General features: G+C 41.1%; 1 protein-coding gene across 1 annotated transcript in view; it reads left to right on the top strand.

Moving 5' to 3' along the window:
* LOC136881056 (glycine receptor subunit alpha-3) overlaps window positions 1-20,937 on the top strand; it is an 865,119-nt gene that overhangs the window by 822,810 nt on the left and 21,372 nt on the right. The window contains exons 6-7 of the mRNA XM_067153659.2: window positions 10,853-10,987; window positions 13,023-13,214. Of these exons, the coding sequence (XP_067009760.2) occupies window positions 10,853-10,987; window positions 13,023-13,214 (327 nt within the window). The remainder of the gene's footprint in view (window positions 1-10,852; window positions 10,988-13,022; window positions 13,215-20,937) is intronic.

The following is a 20,937-nucleotide window of genomic DNA, read 5'->3' as shown; positions in this document are numbered from 1 at the left end:
GTTTTCCGTGGTTTCCCATTTTAAAACCAGGAAAATGCTGGGGCTGTACCTTAATTAAAGCCACGGCCGCTTCCTTCCCAGTTCTAAACCTTTTCTATCCCATCGTCGTCATAAGACCTATATGTGTCGGTGCGACGTAAAACAAATTGTAAAAAAAATGCCTCCTTGCTTTTTTGGTCAGTTATTTTCTTTCCCATCTTAGTTGCCAATGTAGTATGACTTGTCCTCTGTGTTAACGGGCCTTCTGCCCCACGGCTATCTAGCTCGGTGGAAGTCGATCCCGCCCAGTCGCAGGGTTAAAACCCAGTCTCTCAATGCCTACTCTTTTAGGCCATGTAAAAACCTTTCCCGACATTAGCTTATTTTATCAGGTAGTGAATTCAATATCTGTTGAGAGAAGGATGGTCTAAAGCTGTGAGTCTCAGCTCATTAGCACTTCACAGCAAGTTATTCAAGCGCTTGATTAAATTCGCTTTCTTTAATATTGGCTTCCTGAGAGAGAAACCAGCAAAATGATGACGCGCGCCTCTGGAGCGCCCTTTTAAAACATTCATGCGATTCAACTGTTCAGTGCATGTTAAGTTGGCAGAGGAACATATCGTAGGAATATTTTCTGGTTGTACTATTATTTGAAATGACGTGAAACATGTTTAAAATGTATTTCAAGGTTACTCGCTCTTATCAGAAAAAGAAATAAATAAATCAATCAATCAATCACTACTGATCTGCATTTAGGGCAGTCGCCCACATGGCAGATTCCCTATCTGTTGTTTGCCTAGCCTTCTCTTAAACGATTTCAAAGAAATTGGAAAGTTATTTAACATCTCCCTAGGCAAGCTATTCCAATCCCTAACTCCTCTTCCTATAAACGAATATTTGCCCCAGTTTGTCCTCTTGAATTTCAACTTTATCTTCATATTGTGATCTTTCCTACTTTTCAAGACACCACTCAAACTTATTCATCTACTAATGTCATTCCACGTCATCTCTCCACTGACAGCTAGGAACATACCACTCGTCTTCTTATTTCCAAGTCTTCCCAGCCCAAACTTTGCAACACTTTTTAATGCTACTCTTCTGTCGGAAATCACTCAGAACAAATAGAGCTGATTTTCTTCGGATTTTTTCCGTTCTTGAATCCAGTAATCCGGGTGAGGGTCCCATACAGTGGAACCATACTCTGTTTGGGGTCTTACCAGAATCTTGTATGCCGTCTCCTTTATATCTTTACTACAACCCGTAAACACCCTCTTAATCACGTGCAGGGATCTGTAACCTTTATTTACAATCCCATTTATGTGATTATCCCAAGGAAGACTATTAGGTAGTACCATATGGCTGAAAAACAGGCATGAGGGAGTTTTTAATAAGTAACTATGATCGGTGGAAAACGATAAATAAAAATGTAAACAGACTCTGGGATGGGTTTAAAGCAAATGTTGAGGAATGTGAAAAGAGGTTTGTACCTTTAAAAGTGGTAAGGAATGGTAAAGATCCACTATATTATAACAGAGAAATAAAGAGACTAAGAAGGAGGTGCAGGTTGGAAAGAAATAGTTGGAAATGACTGTGAAAGTAAGGATAAATTGAAGGAACTTACTAGGAAATTGAATCTAGCAAAGAATTCAGCTAAGGATAATATGATGGCAAGCATAATTGGCGGCCATACAAATTTTACTGAAAAATAGAAGAGTATGTATAGGTACTTTAAGGCAGAAACAAGTTCCAATAAGGACATTAATGAACAAGGGGAGTGTGTATGCAAGGATCTTCGAAAGGCAGAAGTATTCAGTCGGCAGTATGTAAATATTGTTGCTTAAATGGATAATATCCATATAGAGGAGGTGATTAATATTAAAGAAGTATTAACATTTATTTATGACAGCAATGACATTTACAGTAAGATACAAAAGTTGAAAAGCAGAAAAGCAGCTGGAATTGATAAGGTTTCGGGGGATATACTGAAGACAATGGGTTGGGCTATAGCACCATATCTGAAGTACTTGTTTGATTATTGTTTGCATGAAGGAACTTTACCAAATGAATGGAGAGGTGCTATAGTAGCCCTGTATATAAAGGAAAGGGTGATAGAAATAAAGCTGAAAATTACAGGCCAGTAAGTTTGACATGCATTGCATGTAAGCTTTAGGAGACCATTCTTTCTGATTAATTAGACATGTTTGCGAAATTAATAACTGGTTTGATAGAAGGCAGTTCGGTTTTAGGAAAGGTTATTCCACTGAAGCTCAACTTGTAGTATTCTAGCAAGATATAGCAGATACCTTGGATTCAGGAGGTCAAATGGACTGTATCGCGATTGACCTGTCTTAAGGCATTTGATAGGGTGGAATGGGAGACTACTGGAAAAATGAATGTAATTGGACTAGACAAAGGAGTGACTGAGTGGGTTGCTATATTTCTAGAAAATAGATCTCAGAGAATTAGAATAGGTGAAGGTTTATCTGACCCCGTAATATTTAAGTAGGGATTTCCTCAAGGCAATATAATTGGACCTTTATGTTTTCTTCTGCATTTATATATATAAATGATATGAGTAATGAAGTGGAATCAGACATAAGGCTTTTTGCGGATGGTGTTATTCTATACAGAGTAATAAAGAAGTTAAAAGATTGCGAGCAACTGGAAAATGTCCTCGATGATGTTGTGAGATAATAATAATAATAATTTCGTGTGGCTATTTCTAGCCGAGTGCAGCCCTTGTAAGGCAGACCCTCCGATGAGGGTGGGCGGCATCTGCCATGTGTAGGTAACTGCGTGTTATTGTGGTGGAGGATAGTGTTATGTGTGGTGTGTGAGTTGCAGGGATGTTGGGGACAGCACAAACACCCAGCCCCCGGGCCATTGGAATTAACCAATGAAGGTTAAAATCCCCGACCCGGCCGGGAATCAAACCTGGGACCCTCTGAACCGAAGGCCAGTACGCTGACCATTCAGCCAACGAGTCGGACATGTTGTGAGATAGACAGGAGGCAATGGTATGATGATAAACGGTGTTAAAAGTCAGGTTGTGAGTTTCACAAATAGGAAAAGTCCTCTCAGTTTTAATTACTGCGTTGATGGGGGTGAAAGTTCCTTATGAGGATCATTGTAAGTACCTAGGTGTTAATATAAGGAAAACCCACTATCTCCCGTCCATAGATTTATAAAAAGTCTAGATAAACAATTGATAGAGAATCTTCCACCTGAGTGTCAGCCCTAAATGCATATCAGTGGCGCTTAATTTGTGATGTGTATATTTGGGTCTTTATATTTCCTGTAAATCAGTAGATTTGGTGTCATTAATGTCTCCGTGCGTAACACTTTCGGTGTTCCCTTATTTTTCTATCAGGTAGCAGAGAACCCAGATTAATGTGTTTTAATGAATTTGTTGAATGTACAGCATATTATCATCAGAGATATTTTACACCGACATCATACGACATGGAGTGCCGAATGAATATTTTACCGCTCTTCAAAAAATGCCACTATCTCCGCCGGGTTTGAACCCACCATGTTGAGGTTCGAAGGCGGGTACTCTACCACTGATTCAGAAAGGGCTTCTGTTATCGCGAACATTGCAGTTCCTTTCGAATCTATCCTAGTCGCGTAATAAATTATGAAAGCGAGGTCTGGAGTTTTTCACTAGCAGAACAAAAATAAGTGAAGTTGGAATATGGGAACGGGCGCGGTAATCACTTCGAATTAGTCAGTGAAAATTACTGAAGCATAAAGAATTGAAATGTGAAATTTATTACTTTAATAACTTCTCGGTTTAATCTCATATGCATATCTCTCTGGTGGACACATATTCGCACACACATCCATGGAGACGGGATTATAGATAGGTTTACAAAGGACAGAGTTGCCAAACGGAAAGAACGAAATGCCGCTTAATTTAGTTAAAATTCCCGTACATTCCATTACTCAGGTTATTGTTACAAGAAAATCCAAATATGAAGGAAGAAATAAGTAAGTTTTCTCATAAGTTTTGGTTTAATCTTTCTTCATTTCTTTCTCAATCCGTTTACCTCCGAGGGTTGGTTTTTCGCTCGAACTCAGTGAGGGATCCCACCTCTACCGCAGTGTCCTGGAGCGTGAGACTTTGGGTCTGGGAATGAAACTGAGAGGAGGACCAGTACCTCGTCCGGACCTCACCTGCTATACTGAAGAGGGGCGTTGTGGGCAATGGGAAGATTGGAAGGCATAGACAAGGAAGAAGGAAGGAAGGAAGCAGCTGTGGCTTTCAGTTAGGTACAATACCGGCATTTGCTTGGAGGAGAAGTGGGAAACCACGGAAAACCGCTTCGACGATGGCTGAGGTGAGAATCGAACCCTCCTCTACTCAGTTGATCACCAGAGCCTGAGTGGACCCCGTACTAACCCTCGTACCACTTTTAAAATTTCGTGGCAGTGCCGGAAATCGAACTCGGGCCTCCGGGAGTCGCAGCTAATCACGCTAACCACTACACCAAAGAGGCGGACGTCAATGAAAATTACCTAAGCGAAAGAATTTAAATGCGAAATTTATTGCTTCAATATCTTCTCACTTTAATCTAATATTAATTTCTCTCTCGCGGACACACATTCATGGAGACGAGGTTATAGATAGGCTGGTTAGCATATGAACCATGTCCGCCCTCAGGTTCAAGGTCCATATCGATATCTCGGCGCACAACCACCGCCTGGTAAAATGTGCCTGCGTCTCTCGTTGTCGATATAAGCCGAAGATAATGGATCAGTGTGACTTGAGCCGACGTGCAGGATGCCTCGCAGACGTATGCGAGAACCGTACCGTCAAATGAGTGAGTTTGAATGTGGGAGCATTATTGGCATGAGAGAACGTGATGCATCCATCCGAATGAATCCAGGTTCTGTTTGTTTGAAAATGATGGCCACATTTTGGTTCGCCGCAGACAGGGGGAGAGGCATCACATTGACTACATTCGCACAAGACATACAGCGCCAACTCAAAGTCTTAGGGTGTGGGACGCTGTTGTGCTGTTGAGTACAACCGCAAATCACAGTTGGTGCGTGTCCAGTGCACTGTGATCAGTTTGACCTACATGAATGACATCCTGCGACCCGTACCTTTTCAGCACGACATCCCAGACATGTATTTCAGCAGGACAATGCGCGACCTCATGTTGCTGCACAGGATGGCAGACCGTTTCCATGGCCCTCCTAATCACCGGACTTGCGCTAATCGAAAATGTGTGTGGTATGGTGAAATGACGGGTGCGGCGCTGTGACCCAATGGCAACCACCAAAGATGAACTGTGGACTCAGGTGAATGCATCATAGATTGATATACCCTAGGACGCCATTCGCGCCTTATACGCGTCAATGCCATCACGCATAGAACAAGTTATCAGTACCCATGGAGGACCCAATGCCTACTAGGCAACAGGACACATGCTGAACCTGGGTGACTGAAAATGCTAATCGTTTCTGCAAAACATACTGATGAATATGAACTTCGTATCTTTAGTCTTTCAAGGTGTTCTATTTTTTATGAAGAGTGTAGAAAGTAATTGGAAATTCTAAATGCAATATTAATATATCTTATGAATCAAAGCTACTCTTTCCAGGTTTTTTACGACATTCGATTGGATTCAAAACAGGTATTGCAGTATTCCCTTACAAACCACATTGAGTGCTTTTTACTATGGATCTGTGTACTCTTGAGAAAGCTTCATACAACTGTACAAAACGAATCATCATCTACAGTGCATGCGCCCTCACTCCATATGAGCAACTGCGGAAAAGTTTGGAATTTAAACCATGCTTTTGGCACGCAATCTAGTGATTAGTAATTCTATAACACCACCTTCCCTACCCTGCCGGCCAACATTCTGATGGTAAAAATATTTTCAACGAGCGGGACTCGAACCGGCTAACCACGCTGTCAGACCATGGCGACCAGATGAGCTGCTCTATCTCGTCCATATCCATAGAGATAAACCCGAGAATGGAAAAACATGATTTATTCCTTTCGCTGAAAAATAGTATTTTTCACTAAACAGCTCAGCTATGATGGTCATCAATCCCTTGTTCTTGTAACTCGTATCTGGAACCAGTTTAAGTCTCTCAAATATATCTCTGGAAGGCAACAGAGGCCAGGATGTTCGCAGTTCGATGTCATGCCGATAGATATAGCTGTGTACCTCCGTCATCATGGCGATAAAAACGTGTTTTTCTTTCAAATAGTACAAAACTCGTAGTCGGAGGTTCATTGTATTTTTGTTGTAGAGAAGACATAGTCCGCCTCTGTGGTGTAGTGTTTAGTGTGATTAGCTGCCACCCCCGGAGGCCCGGGTTCGATTCCCGGCTCTGCCACGAAATTTGAAAAGTGGTACGAGGGCTCGAACGGGGTCCACTCAGCCTCAGGAGATCAACTGAGTACAGATGGGTTCGATTCCCACCTCAGCCATCCTGGAAGTTGTTTTCCGTGGTTTCCCACTTCTCCTCCAGGAAAATGCCGGAATGGTACCTAACTTAAGGCCACGGCCGCTTCCTTCCTCTTCCTTGTCTATCCCTTCCAATCTTCCCATGCCCGCAAGGCCCCTGTTCATCATAGCAGTTGAGGCCGCCTGGGCGAGGTACTGGCCATCCTCCCCAGTTGTATCCCCGACACAGAGTCTGAAGCTCCAGGACACTGCCCTTGCGGCGGTAGAGGTGGAATCCCTCGCTGAGTCCGAGGGAAAAACCGACCCTGGAGGGTAAACAGATAAAAAAGGAGAAGAAGAAGACATAACAGTCTATAACTGGTACCAATTTCAGCTGTTGAAGCCTCCTCGCTTTTTCAGTATCGCTGCGAATTACAGACAGAATTAGGGATTTTATATATATGTAGATAGATAATGTACGTGACTTTGTCAGTGTTTGACGAACCATTCTATTCCTGAAAAGTTTCTATTTCAGTTTAAATGAACCAAAATACAATGTAATTACGTTCTTCTCTTAGAATGTTATTTTAAAACTTGCTATATTATTGTGATCTTATCGGTCATGTACATATTTATTTATTAATTATTTGGCAGTGAAAAAAACTTTGTAAAGCTCCCTCGTACTTGTTACAAAAAGTTGCAATAGGTTGCACCTGCTTACACAACCTTTGTAGCCTGCCAAACACCACTCCATCTTAACTAAAAGAATACACAGATAGAGAGAGAGAGAGAAGAAAATGCCAAGCCAGAAAAATCGATAATGATACCTTCACCCGTTGAAAAAATGGCCGAAACACGATGTTGCCAGCTCGCAAGTTGCATTTGTATGATGAGATTTCGGGACATGCATAATATTTAATATGGGAAACCTAGGGATGTTATATGATTTTATTATAGACATCTGCCAAAATTCCAATTCTTTATAATATATTAACGTGTGGAAGAATAGGCAATCGTTGCATTATATAACACACTAATCGTCAGGACGCTTCCTTTGTACGCAGAACCCTCATGGAGGACATTGTAGGGGCATTATTTTGAAAATTAATTTTAAATAAATGTCCGAACAATCCAGTTTCCGCACATAACCAGACTACTTAAGAATCTGAGTCACACGTTTGAGTGTATTACCGATGTCATACGACACGTGGAACTATTAATTTAAAAAAGTAGTGGGGATTTGCCACTGTCTCTTGCATGAGTGGGGGAAAGTTTATAAAAGGAATAGCGGTGATGACAACAGTATCCACCTGACGCGAAGGATTCAAGGCAGAACCACGGTTTGATGGTGTTCAGATTTGTTTAGTGTTTCAGACTGCAAATATACAGTTTACATCTTCGAGAATATTATAATTGTCTACAAACAATAGTATTTAAAAAAGTTGAAGTTATGTGACCGCAAGAACGGTATAATTGTAATTTTTTAAAGTGATGCAACAAGTGTTAATTTCATTAAAGTGTTATAATTGTATTTTTTTGTGTGTGTGTTAAAGTGACGCAACAAGTGTTAATCTCATAAAAACTGTTATAAGTGTAGAAGATAACCATTGGATTATGAACGCGCTCAGCGGGAGTAGCAACGGACATGAACCCGTGACCAACGTCAACACCATAGAAGGAAAAATGAGGGTCTTTCCCAGGACACGAACCTTGGATTGTTACGACATGATGATAAATACTAAAATGAAATCATTTTTTATAAATGCGCGGTTATTCATTATGCAGATCACATAAATTAGGTTAGAAATGTAAATTGAATGTATTTTTTAATTAGAGAGAGAACTTGTGAGTGGTCTTCATATTCATTTATATTCATTTCATGGAATTAATAGTCTACTCGATGGGCTTAAATATATATATATATAATTAACGTAATGCATGTATTTTTGCTAGGAGCTTTACGTCGCGCCGACACAGATAGGTCTTATGGCGACGATGGGATAGGAAAGGCCTAGGAGTTGGAAGGAAGCGGCCGTGGCCTTAATTAAGGTACAGCCCCAGCATTTGCCTGGTGTGAAAATGGAAAACCACGGAAAACCATTTTCAGGGCTGCCGATAGTGGGATTCGAACCTACTATCTCCCGGATGCAAGCTCACAGCCGCGCGCCTCTACGCGCACGGCCAACTCGCCCGGTATGCATGTATTTGATGTGATGATAAAATATTAGTTAGTCTGAGAGTGCTTAGATTAGGTAAAAGTAATAGAATGTAGATTTGTTTTGGCACTGAGCCAAACCGTAATTTTGTATAATTTATTTACGTGATATCCAAGCTTATTATGATAATGAATGGTGATTATGCTTTCAAAAATGGACTATGGGCTGTTAACATCAGGATAGGAAGGCACTCTTATTTTCACGTAATTTGCATGATAATATTTGTAGATGGCTGTATTAATTATTTGCATAACTTTTGACATGCCTGGACATCGAACAAATGCCCTCCTATTGATATTAGCGTTTTCCTTTAATGTCGAATATTTTCCCTTTCTATATATGAGAATAACATTATGGATATGTTTAAAATCCATATTTGATTTTATTGGTTTGAGTTTAAAATGTAGGAAAAACCTAGGCTGCATTCTGTAATTGGATGGAAGCGAACCTGGTCAATCTAATTCTGAGGATGTGAATATGATAAGATATAAGGTGGCCTGATATTGAGTTAAAGAATTGTGATAAGGCAGTGAACTAATAAGCCAGTGGAGCTTTGGAAATATGATATGAGAATACGTAATGAAATGAGATTATTTAACAAATATGTGTTCCAAGGGAAACGATTTGGTTTCGCCTTGAGATGTTGAAAGGATATTTCTGCCACATCAGGCCATTATTTGCTAGGGCATTGACGTCCAGAGATTTACAACCTGAGGGGAGACGGAAAAGGGCTTGCCCCTTGTAGAGGATTACTGTATACTGTGTTGTTCGAGCTATTCCACTTAGAATGAAGGCAGCGCGACACCGATTATAGTTTAAAGGATTCTTTTACTTTTCCATGTAAGATTTTATAATAATATTTAACTAACTGGAACTGATTAATTAAGAAAGGGAGTTTTTATAGACCCGTTTGTCGATGCCATCCTGGATATCATCGCTTCGAGTTCTGAGGTAACCATGGATTTTTGTTGTCACAGAAATTTTTTTTATACAACCAATTGCATGTGTATATTGTTTATTGTTCCTTTTCATATTATGTGTACATATTTTCCTTTTTTATACGTTCTTTTAGTCGTGTTTCACTCTTTATGTGGATGACAAATCGAGTTTTATTTTCGTAATTTTTGTCAATGGATTCATTGGGATGTGGGTTCGATTTCTGGACCCGACATCAGTCATTTTATTTTGATTAGGATTTTATCGACTAGCATTCACTTACTCTTTGTTTACTTTTTATAATATAATTAATTTAGCTAGGTGACCATTTCAAGTTATCTTCAATTTTTTTGTTGTATAAATAATTGCTTCTTCTGATAGTGAAGAAAGTTCTTAATGATAACCGTCGCATTTATAAGGATATTTCTTATTTTTTTTAAAAGTATGTTATACAAATTATAATGTAATATTTATCATCATGACGGGAAGAAGAAAGAGGTACAGGAGAAATAAAATTTTGACATTTTACAATTTGTATTTAGTCCATTGTACGTTGCATATTCAACATTGATATACTATGAATATTCAGGGTCAACTTTTAATTAATTTGATTTATCAAGGCTCAATAAATAGGTATTTAAACTTTTGTCTGCCTGTCATTTTGCCGAATAACATTGTATCCCAAGTTTCCTTCCGTTCATTTATGCCTTTAAGCTAGTTATGTGTTATTTTCTTTGATCTTTTTCCGCGAAAGCACCATGGCCCTATGAAGTCGGTGGTTTGATTCTATGGAACGGAAGGGTGCAGTAGACCCTTGCACGGTCGGAAGAGCTTTTGCTCAACCATCATTCTGAAAAATTTTCTTTTTCGTTCCTTCCTGATGAGGTGGCATTTGACTCTAGACTAAAAAGGTCCCTTTCCATCAAGCGCCTTGGCGTATTGTGCTATATGGCGGTATCCCGACATTTTAGGGATTATCATGCAGTCATTTGGTTCTATGCGGCAAATGGCGTGGGGTGGAAAGGTTGCATTATATAGAAATTATAAATAATGATATTCGTATGTTCATAGCCACTGTGTGCAAACATTTCGATCTGTCACCAATTAGGCTAACTATCTGTCAATTTTGACGTCCAACTTTAGCTAGTTTCCCATTCTCCTGTTCTAAAGCGAATGCCGGAACAGTTCCTAGTACAGGCCACGCCCTCCAACCCCGTCACCTTCACCGCACATCTTCACCAATTCAAATCTCCTTGGCCTAAGAGAAAACAATTTTAGTAGTGAATCATCCTGTAAATGTTAATTTATTTTCAGTCTCCAAGACGATTGAGGAGCTGAGTCTGGAGTGGAAGACCATGAACCCTGTCATCATGGGGAAAGGACTGCGCATGCCCCAGTTTGAGATCGTCAAGATAGCAGCATCTGATTGTCAGGAGTCCTTCCAAATCGGTGAGTGCTATCTCCATCATAACGTTTTAATGTTACTTTCTTTACCTAGGGGAGCATGTTAGTCGTAGAATGATTACCCAAATGTCAGAAGTATGCCGTATTTCTAAATTTACTGTATAGTACTTTCAGGGGTTGGCTGACAGAGGCGGTAAAAGCTTGCTCCGTTCACCCGAAATGACATGGGTTCGAACCCCCATCAGTCGAAAAATTTTAGCTACGAGAGTTCCACTTCCGGAGGTGCATATGGTCCTCAGATTCCCTCAGCCTATGCCAGAAATGAGTACGAGGTTAATTCCTGGGAGGCAAAGGCGGCCGGGCGTTGACCTAACCACTCTTTCCCAACAAGTGCCGAGGTTACGGACAGTGGAATCCTTTGCCTTCCACCCCTCCAAGGGTCTTCATGGTCTGAACGGAGATAACTTTGATTCATACTTTTGTGTATTACTTTTAGCCGGCACCGCGGTCTTGGGGTAGTGAGTCTGCGTCTTATCCGGAAGGGCCCCGTGTTCGATTCCCGACCAATTCAGGGATATTTACCTGAATCTGAAGACTAGTTCCAGGTCCACTCAGGTTACGTGAAAACAACTCAGGGGCAATCTGACGATGAGGTAGCGATCCCGGTCTAGAAAGCCACGAGAAATGGCCGAGAAGATTTGGCGCCCTGATCACCTGTCATTTCGTAATTTGCAGACATTCCGGCTGAGCAACGGTCGCTTGGTAAACCAAGGCCTATCAGGACTGCAGCGCTATGGAGAATGGTTTGGTATGGCACTTTGATTTCCTGAAAGAGGGACAAACATGCCATTGAGTTAAAGTGTTATGGGTGACTGTTCGTGAGGGGTGCATCAGATCAAATGTCGATTCATGAAAAGGCTCAAATTCGGATCAAACTCGATGGACGAAGCGATACGCATGAGTTGACTCCGACTGCTGGGACAAGAAGAATAATGAGCTTAGCTGTGAATGGAAAGAAAAGTAGAGCATAAACCTTAATTACGCTGACTGAGCTCGGGGTTTTGTGATATCGAGACAAGGTGGAAATATTTTTGCTAGTCTTGAATTTATTTTTTGTATTTAATCCATTTACCCTCCAGGATTAGTTTTCCCCTCGAACTCGAATCTCTACCACCTTAAGGGCATTATCCTGGAGCGTAATACATTTGGTCTGGGGATACAACTAGGCACGAGGACCAGTATCTCGCTCAGACGTCCTTACCTGCTATGCTGAACAGGGGCCTTGTGGGGGATGAGAAGATTGGAAGGGATAGAGAAGGAAGCGGCTGTGGCCGTAAGTTAGGTACCATCCCGCACGGAAAACCACGTTGAGGATGGTTGAGGAGGGATTCGAACCCCCCTCTACTCAATTGACAACCCGAGGCTGAATGGAGGCCGTTCCAGTCTCCATACCACTTTTCAAATATCGTGACAGAGCTGGGCATCGAACCCGGCTTCTCACTTCTTATAACATTCTAATTTGTCTTGCTTCATGGCTGAGTGGTATTGGGGTCCCGAGTTCGATCTTTGACCTGGTTGGGAGATCTTAATCGGAAATACTTTGTTTCCTGGGCTCTGAGACTGGGCGATTGTACCATCTTCAACATTCCTGCAACTCACACACCACACTGACACGCAGTTTCCCGTACTCCCATCGGTCTGCCTAAAAACAGGCCTGCCACGTATTTTTTATTATAATTATTATTTTGAAGATTGTGGATATTTTGTATATTATGAAATCATCTTTAAACAATCTGCAGTTACGTCATATATCACCAGGAAAGCCGTTCACTGGCACCATAAATAAAGTGCCTGGTTGACACAACCCTATATTTTCCCCGACAATTATTGTTTGCGATCTGTCAAGAGTCTTGGCTCCAAAATTTCCCTGTTTTATCAATCCTTATTTCCATACAAGCACAAATGAGAATTATCTCTAACAAACCGACACTGTGTATTATACGAGTATGGAGAATTTACAGAAATTGAGGCAGAAAGAAGTAGTATCATGTTACTTATTGGATCACCCTCGTTCTTTCAGGTAACTACAGCTGCCTTGTAGCCGAGTTCCACCTGAGTCGCTCCGTTGGTTTCCACCTGGTGCAGAGCTACCTTCCAACCATTCTCATAGTCGTAATTTCGTGGGTGTCTTTCTGGATGGACGTGGATTCGGTGCCCGGCCGTACAACTCTGGGAGTCACAACACTGCTGGCAGTGTCTTCGCAGTCTTCTGGTAAGTAATGAAACGTTGAAGGTTACGTCCCTTAAATGCTAGTGTAGCATGAATATTTTAAGTGAACAAAGTCACTTTCGCGAGCAGCATTGTTGACATCGATTCACAGGCTGCCGGGATCGATACCCGGTTACGGCGGATTTTAATGTTGAAAACATTTCTCAGCAGACAAAGAAGGGGTCCCCATACAACGAAAGACGTACAATTAAGCAATTTCCTCAATTGTGCCGAAAATTGAAGGGCTGAAGGTGCCGGAAAGATTTCAAAGTGTGAGCCTTGCATAGCTCTATCAAACTAAGAAACAAATCTCGAAAAATCACTTCCGGCCTAAATGCAGTTCCGGAAAAACAGCCTAAAATCACTTGTTTCTTTACTCGTTTTCCTTTTTGATACAAATCCTAGTCAAATTAACCTATTTACATATTTCATTCCGTAATGCATTCCCTGGTTCAATACCCTCAAGGCATTTCTTGAGTTTTGAAAAATATCCACACCGAATGTAGTTACAAGGGCTTAAGTGAAACTCTGCATTGACTCATATTAGTACTCGTAGTGGTGCTTAAGTGAAACTCTGCATTGACTCACATTAGCACTCGTAGTGGTGCTCAAGTGAAACAATGCATTGGCTCACATTAGCACTCGTAGTGGTGCTTAAGTGAAACTCTGCATTGACTCACATTAGCGCTCGTAGTGGTGCTTAAGTGAAACTCTGCATTGACTCACATTAGCGCTCGTAGTGGTGCTTAAGTGAAACTCTGCATTGACTCACATTACCACTCGTAGTGGTGCTTAAGTGAAACTCTGCATTGACTTACATTAGCACTCGTAGTGGTGCTTAAGTGAAACTAGCATTGGCTCACATTAGCGCTCGTAGTGGAGCTTAAGTGAAACTCTGCATTGACTCACATTAGCGCTTGTAGTGGTGCTTAAGTGAAACTCTGCATTGAGTCACATTAGCGCTTGTGGTGGTGCTTAAGTGAAACTCTGCATTGACTCACATTAGCGCTCGTAGTGGTGCTTAAGTGAAACTCCGCATTGGCTCACATTAACACTTGTAGTGGTGCTTAAATGAAACTCTGCATTGACTCACATTAGCGCTCGTAGTGGTGCTTAAGTGAAACAATGCATTGACTCACATTAGCGCTCGTAGTGGTGCTTAAGTGAAACAATGCATTGACTCACATTAGCGCTCGTAGTGGTGCTTAAGTGAAACAATGCATTGACTCACATTAGCACTCGTGGTGGTAGAAAAAGGCAAACTGCTAATCTAATCGACCGGATAACGATGATTAAGAAATGGATTGTAATTTATAGGAATAAATAAGGAATACGTTTTCATACTTCATAATATTTACCTAAAATTCGTAGCTCATATCCCTAGGATGTTTTCAACATTGAGTTGCTCGTCTGAAGGAATTTCTTCAATCAACTCATATCCTATTCTCACTCTTGGCTCCAATATTTCCCTGTTTTATCCATCCTTATTTCCATACAAGCACAAATGAGAATTATCTCTAACAAATCTCAGAACTGTGGATTCTTAACCTCGTCCTTTTAATTACTCTGGCTCGGGAGTCGGATGCTTTTGTTCGTCTTAAACACACCCCTTCAACTGCATACTGCCCGGCTCCTTGGCTGAATGGTCAGCATATTGCTCTTCGGTACAGATGGTCCCGGGTTCGATTCCCGGTCGAGACTGAGATTTTTAACCTTAGACATCTTATCCCCTTGGATTGGGGACTGGGTGTTTGTACCACCCCCTACATCCCTGCAACTCATACCCCACAAATAACACTATCCTCCACTACAAGAACAAGTAGTTTGTCAAACCTGGCAGGTACCTGCCTTCCTCTTCGGAGGGTCCGGCGTACATGGGCTGCGCCATGCTAGAAATAGCCGCACGAAATTATTATTATTATTATTATTATTATTATTATTATTATTATTATTATTATTATTATTATTATTATTATTTATATGCAACACACCAAACAACGACTACCCCAGAGTAGTGCACCACTTAGGGTTAGTGTCAGGAAAGGGTACCCGTCTGTAAAACTGGGCCTAAACCTACCTAACTTCCTTCCTTCCTTCCTTCCTTCCTTCCTTCCATGCCGATTCCAGGCTGTTGGGGTAAGGCCAGGAATAATTAGGACAAGAAGGAACCAAATGATAAATTACGCACTGAATGTTAATTTATTTATTTCATTGTCCTTAACTGCAGATGATCTGGAAAAACTGCTGAATGGTACGGACAGATTCTTGGAAAAGGAGTACAGGATGAAAATAAATCCAAAACAAAGGTAGTGGAGTGCAGTTGAATGAAGTGTGGTGATACAGGAAATAATAGATTAGGAAATGAAGTATTAAGAGGGACCAACACCTTTGACCGACCAAAGACGCGGTTTCTTCATTTATTTTTCTCATTTAAATTTTAACGTTTCTCTTTATCTTTCTTTCTTAATCTGTTTACCCTCCAGGGTTGGCTTTTCCCTCGGACTCAGCGAGGGATCCCACCTCTACCGCCTCAAGGGCAGTGTCCTGGAGCGTGAGACATTAGGTCGGTGGATACAACTGGGGAAGATGACCAGTACCGTGCCCAGGCGGCCTCACCTGCTGTGCTGAACAGGGGCCTTGCGGGGGGATGGGAAGATAGGAAGGGATAGACAAGGAAGAGGGAAGGAAGTGGCCGTAGCCTTAAGTTAGGTACCATCCCGGCATTTGACTGGAGGAGGAGTGGGAAACCACGGAAAACCACTTCCAGGATGGCTGAGTTGGGAATCAAACCCACCTCTACTCAGTTGATCTCCCGAGGCAGAGTGGACCCCGTTCCAGCCCTCGTACCACTTTTCCAATTTCGTGGCAGAGCCGGAAATCGAACCCGGGCCTCCGGGGGTGGCAGCTAATCACACTAATCACTACACCACAGAAGCAGACGTTTCTCTTTATAACAGTGCAAAATTTTTGTTAATATCTCCAATACTTTCGAAGTTATGACCAAATACGTGAAGCCCTGTCACCCAAGCAAGCCCTTTATCGGTAGGTTTGTTGCTCGTTCCCCGTAAATTTTGTTTCCCAGAACCGTTTCCCTGATGACTCTAAAAAGTTTTAAGATATTAAGATGAAATTTTGCATGCATGTGTATTTCATAGAAAATAAGAAGATATACTAGAATTATTGAGCTAGCTTCATTGGTCAAGTTTTCAAAACATTTTCAAATGAAAATTAATGATAAATTGACTATTTGAAAATAACTTAAACTTTCTATCTTTCTTTCTTTCTTTCTTTCTTTCTTTCTTTCTTTCTTAAACTGTTTACCCTTCAGGGTCGGCTTTTCCCTTGGACTTAGCGAGGGATCCCACCTCTACCACCTCAAGGGCAGTGTCCAGAAGCGTGAGACATTGGGTCGAAGGATACAACTGGGGGAGGACCAGTACCTCGCCCAGGTGGCCTCACCTGCTATACTGAACAGGGGCCTTGTGGAGGGATGGAAAGATTGGAAGGGACAGGCAAGGAAGAGGGAAGGAGGCGGCCATGACCTTAAGTTAGGTACCATCCCGGCATTTGACTGGAGGAGAAATGGGATATCACGGAAACCACTTCAAGGATGGCTGTGGTGGGAATCGAACCCACCTCTACTCAATTGATCTCCCGAGGCTGAGTGAACCCCATTCCAGCCTTCGTACCACTTTTCAAATTTCGTGGCAGAGCCGCGAATCGAACCCGGGCATTCGGGGGTGGCAGCTAATCACACTAACCACTACACCACAGAAGCGGACAAAATAATTTCATGAAGAAAATATTTATACTTGATGGACTTCACTCATTCTAATACATGTTGTATCTATAACATTACCAATCGAAATAAACAAGAATCATAGAAAAATATTCATGTGTTTGGAAAAATTATCAGGGAAACGGCAAAATAGTTGCCATGATACACCGCAATTTTGAATAAGTAATTATATATAATGGGATAGGTTTATAAGTTCTATGATATTATTATAAAAGAATAATGTGTTTGTCACACTAAGTTTCGTTTTAGTATTAATTTCCACTGCTGTGTAAAAACAGTTTAATGCACCCCATTTTTCTATGTACAATGGTGTAGGTCCCTCATTAAGGGGAGAAAGCCTGCCCTATCTCGCCCGTGTTAATTTTCCAATTTTCAGGTACCATTTTCTTGAAATTGAGCAAAGATATTAACTTGAAACTCCTACCAATTTTAGCTTGAACATTCCTTGGCAGAATAAGAAGCAGGTTTTTAAAATATTTATTAGTTGCCAGGATATGACTTGTCCCTCGAAGTCATATTTTTTCCAAAAAAAAAGTCCCTTAAATGGCCATATTTTGAAAAGTATACATTTTATATAAAATTGACATCTTATTTTTGTAGCTCTGTAATGTAAGAACAAGCTTTAGAAATTTCATCCCTGTAGCATTAATAGTATAGGAGAAATCTGTACCAAGAATTAGAAAATTGACGAAAAGAAAAATGACTTCAAAGTTTTGCAACAGAAATCTCACTTTAAAACTGTCCTGCTCCATACTCTTCGTTCTCCTCATCCTCTCTGTACCTCTTATTGTTTCTTCTCTTCCTTCTAGAACACTTCTCAATTTCTTCCACTATTCTGTCTACTTTAATTATGCGAAAGATGTGGATTCAGCCTCTGTAACCATAACCTCACAGACATCTTCCTTACTTGAGAAACCAGTCCGGTAGTTTCCAGAAAATTTGCTCTTACCAGACTTTTTTTATTCGAACCATACTTGCTATATAACATTCACATGTGATGGTTATAAACACAACAACAATCTCCTATCTTCTCAGAATGCCAGTACAACTGGAAAAAGTACAATACTTCAGCACAACAAAACACTCAGGAATTAAACCAACTTTTTCCGCTATAGACTAGAGACCCCACATGTCTTACAATATTGTCTCCAAATGCTACCAATAGTATGGACGAAATATTCTCCTTCAAGTATTGGGTGCTGTCACAAAGATAGTCAAGATAGGTCAAGTACATTTCCCATGAATTCACTCGAGTCGTTGACAGTATAGAAGGGGGCGTGGCTACAAAATGCCACATTCGAGAGTTGATTGAAATTCAAGCATTCAAACTGAGTTTGTGCTTTCCTTCTTTCAGCGCAATGTTAATAATAAATCAAAGATCCAAAAACGATCAATAACTCGATTTTGAATTTTTGGCCCAATTTTGGCTGGCTTACTCCCTTAAAGGGGTTGATGAATATTGTTACCTGGGTAGTCAAATAATTTATGCCCGGGCGAGTTGGCCGTGCTCGTAGAGGCGCGCGGCTGTGAGCTTGCATCCGGAAGATAGTAGGTTCGAATCCCACTATCGGCAGCCCTGAAAATGGTTTTCCGTGGTTTCCCATTTTCACACCAGGCAAATGTTGGGGCTGTACCTTAATTAAGGCCACGGTCGCTTCCTTCCAACTCCTAGGCCTTTCCTATCCTATCGTCGCCATAAGACCTATCTGTGTCGGTGCGACGGAAAGCCCCTAGCAAAAAAAAAAAGAAAATTATGATGGCAGAAGTAAGAGGGACATAAAATGCAGACTAGCACAAGTATGGAAGGCCTTTCTTAAGAAAATAAATTTGCTCACTTGGAACATTGATATAGGAATTAGCAAGGGGTTTTTGAACGCTTTCATCTGGAGCGTAGCATTTGAAGTGAAACATGGACAATAACTATCTCAGAAAGAAAGAGAATAGAAGCTTTTGAAATGTGGTGTTACAGAAGAATGCTGAAAGTGAGATGTGTTAGATCGAGTTACATATGAAGAGGTATTGAGTCAAATTGGTGAGGGGAGAACAATTTGGTGAAATTTGACCAGAAGAAGAGAGAGAGAATGATAGGGTACATTTTAAGAAACCCAGGTCTTCGTCAGTTAGTTTTTGAGAGATGTGTAGGTGGTAAGAACGGTGTGGGTAGATCAAGGTATGAATATGAAGAAACAGATTAGAGTAGATGTAGCATGTGGAGGTTATGCAGAAATGAAAAGGTTAGCACAGGATAGGGTGGCATGGATGGCTGCATTAAACCAGTCTATGGACTCATGAGCCAAACAGCAACCTTAACTACATTAATAGATTATTAATTGACAGTTAAAACATATTAATTCACGACAACAGACGCAATGTTAATTACAAACATTTTGCTCATGTGTTAGGGACTTTGTTTTGCCGAAGGGTACGCGAAGGCAGACAGGCTTGGAACTAGTCTTCTAGAAATACAAAGCTATATGAGAAAGATGTGAGAGAATGAGGATGAAATATTGAGTCAGTCAAGTAAAAACATCAATAACTTTATGACATTAAGAAATAAATCAAATATTTCCCACCCTCCCCAAGCTGCCACCGTTCTCTAACAGAAAATAGTCGTCTGTCAGCTTTGAGAAGTGTACCAGTACGTTTAAAATTGGCCTCCGCATTTTTTCTTTTGAATATCAATCATTTCTCATATTATTTGTACACTTACGTCTATCACCAGTCTGTTGACAGATGACTGGGCCTCTCCAAATAAGACTATATTTAGTTTCATACATGTATGAAGATGGGAGTCACTGACACTGAATCCACTCGAATCAACACGAGTGTCGCAGGTTCTGGAGAGATTTTCAGCACGGGATAGTCTTAAGCCCCGATCAACCAATGTTTACCGCCTACCTCATTCAGTAGTCATAGTTTTCCGTAGTTTTCGTGGTGGTGATGATTACTGTTTTAAGAGGAAGTACAACTAAGCAACCATCCTCGTATAACACTAATCAGAGGGGAAAAATTGAAGGAGTCCGATACTTCGAAAAATGAAGTTATCGGCCAAAGGAAGACAAGGACCACGAAGGGCGTGAAAATGAAAGACTCCCTAGCCCTCGCAAACCTAATAGCGTCGAGGTCGGAAAAGAACAAGAGTTGAAAAAGGGAGGTCGGATAGGATAGATGAAAGTGAAGAGCCTGGCACAAGTAAGTGGAAGCAATGCCAGGACTCATCTAAGGGCCCCGTGGTCACCAACTCACACCCCAAAATTCAGAGCACCTGGAGCCCCTTTTAGTCGCCTATTACGACAGGCAGGGTATACCGTGGGTGTTATTCCACCGCCCCCAACCACAGGGGGTCATTGCTAACATGGAAATATTATTTAATTGTGTTAATTGGCGATGGGTTTTGTCATGATTGTGTTAAGGTGTAAAATCGCGTGGTCATCGGTCTGTATCGACAAGGAAAATTATGAAGATGATTATAAAAAAATGAGGAAAAATCGAGTAGGAACAACCGCTTGAAGAATATGACAAGAGAGAGTCATGGAAGAAGGAAGGACTCCCTTTACATTAGATGCTCTAATATCCTAGAGTCGGAAAAACACTAAATGTGAAGGCCTACAATATCGAAAGCTCATGAAACTGATCAACAATAACATTATATTGACCATTGTTGTGATGTGATTTGTCTCTTCTGCTGCCACTCATCTCCGATAGATGGGATTACTGCTGTGTCCCGAGTAAAGCAGCATACCTGTATATACCTTGTTACTAGTGGTTAACCATCGTATTAACACATCGAAGGTTTTCGGCGAAGCAAATATGGGAAAGGGCTTGTATTTGGAAGGTGGCGGCCGTGGCCTTAATTAGGGTACAGCTCCAGCACCTGCCTGATGTGAAAATGGAAAACCACGTCAGCAGACGGTGGGATTCGAATAT

This window comes from Anabrus simplex, chromosome 9, assembly GCF_040414725.1.
Source record: "Anabrus simplex isolate iqAnaSimp1 chromosome 9, ASM4041472v1, whole genome shotgun sequence".
Classification (NCBI taxonomy): Eukaryota; Metazoa; Arthropoda; class Insecta; order Orthoptera; family Tettigoniidae; genus Anabrus; species Anabrus simplex.
This window is presented reverse-complemented; position numbering and strand designations above follow the sequence as displayed.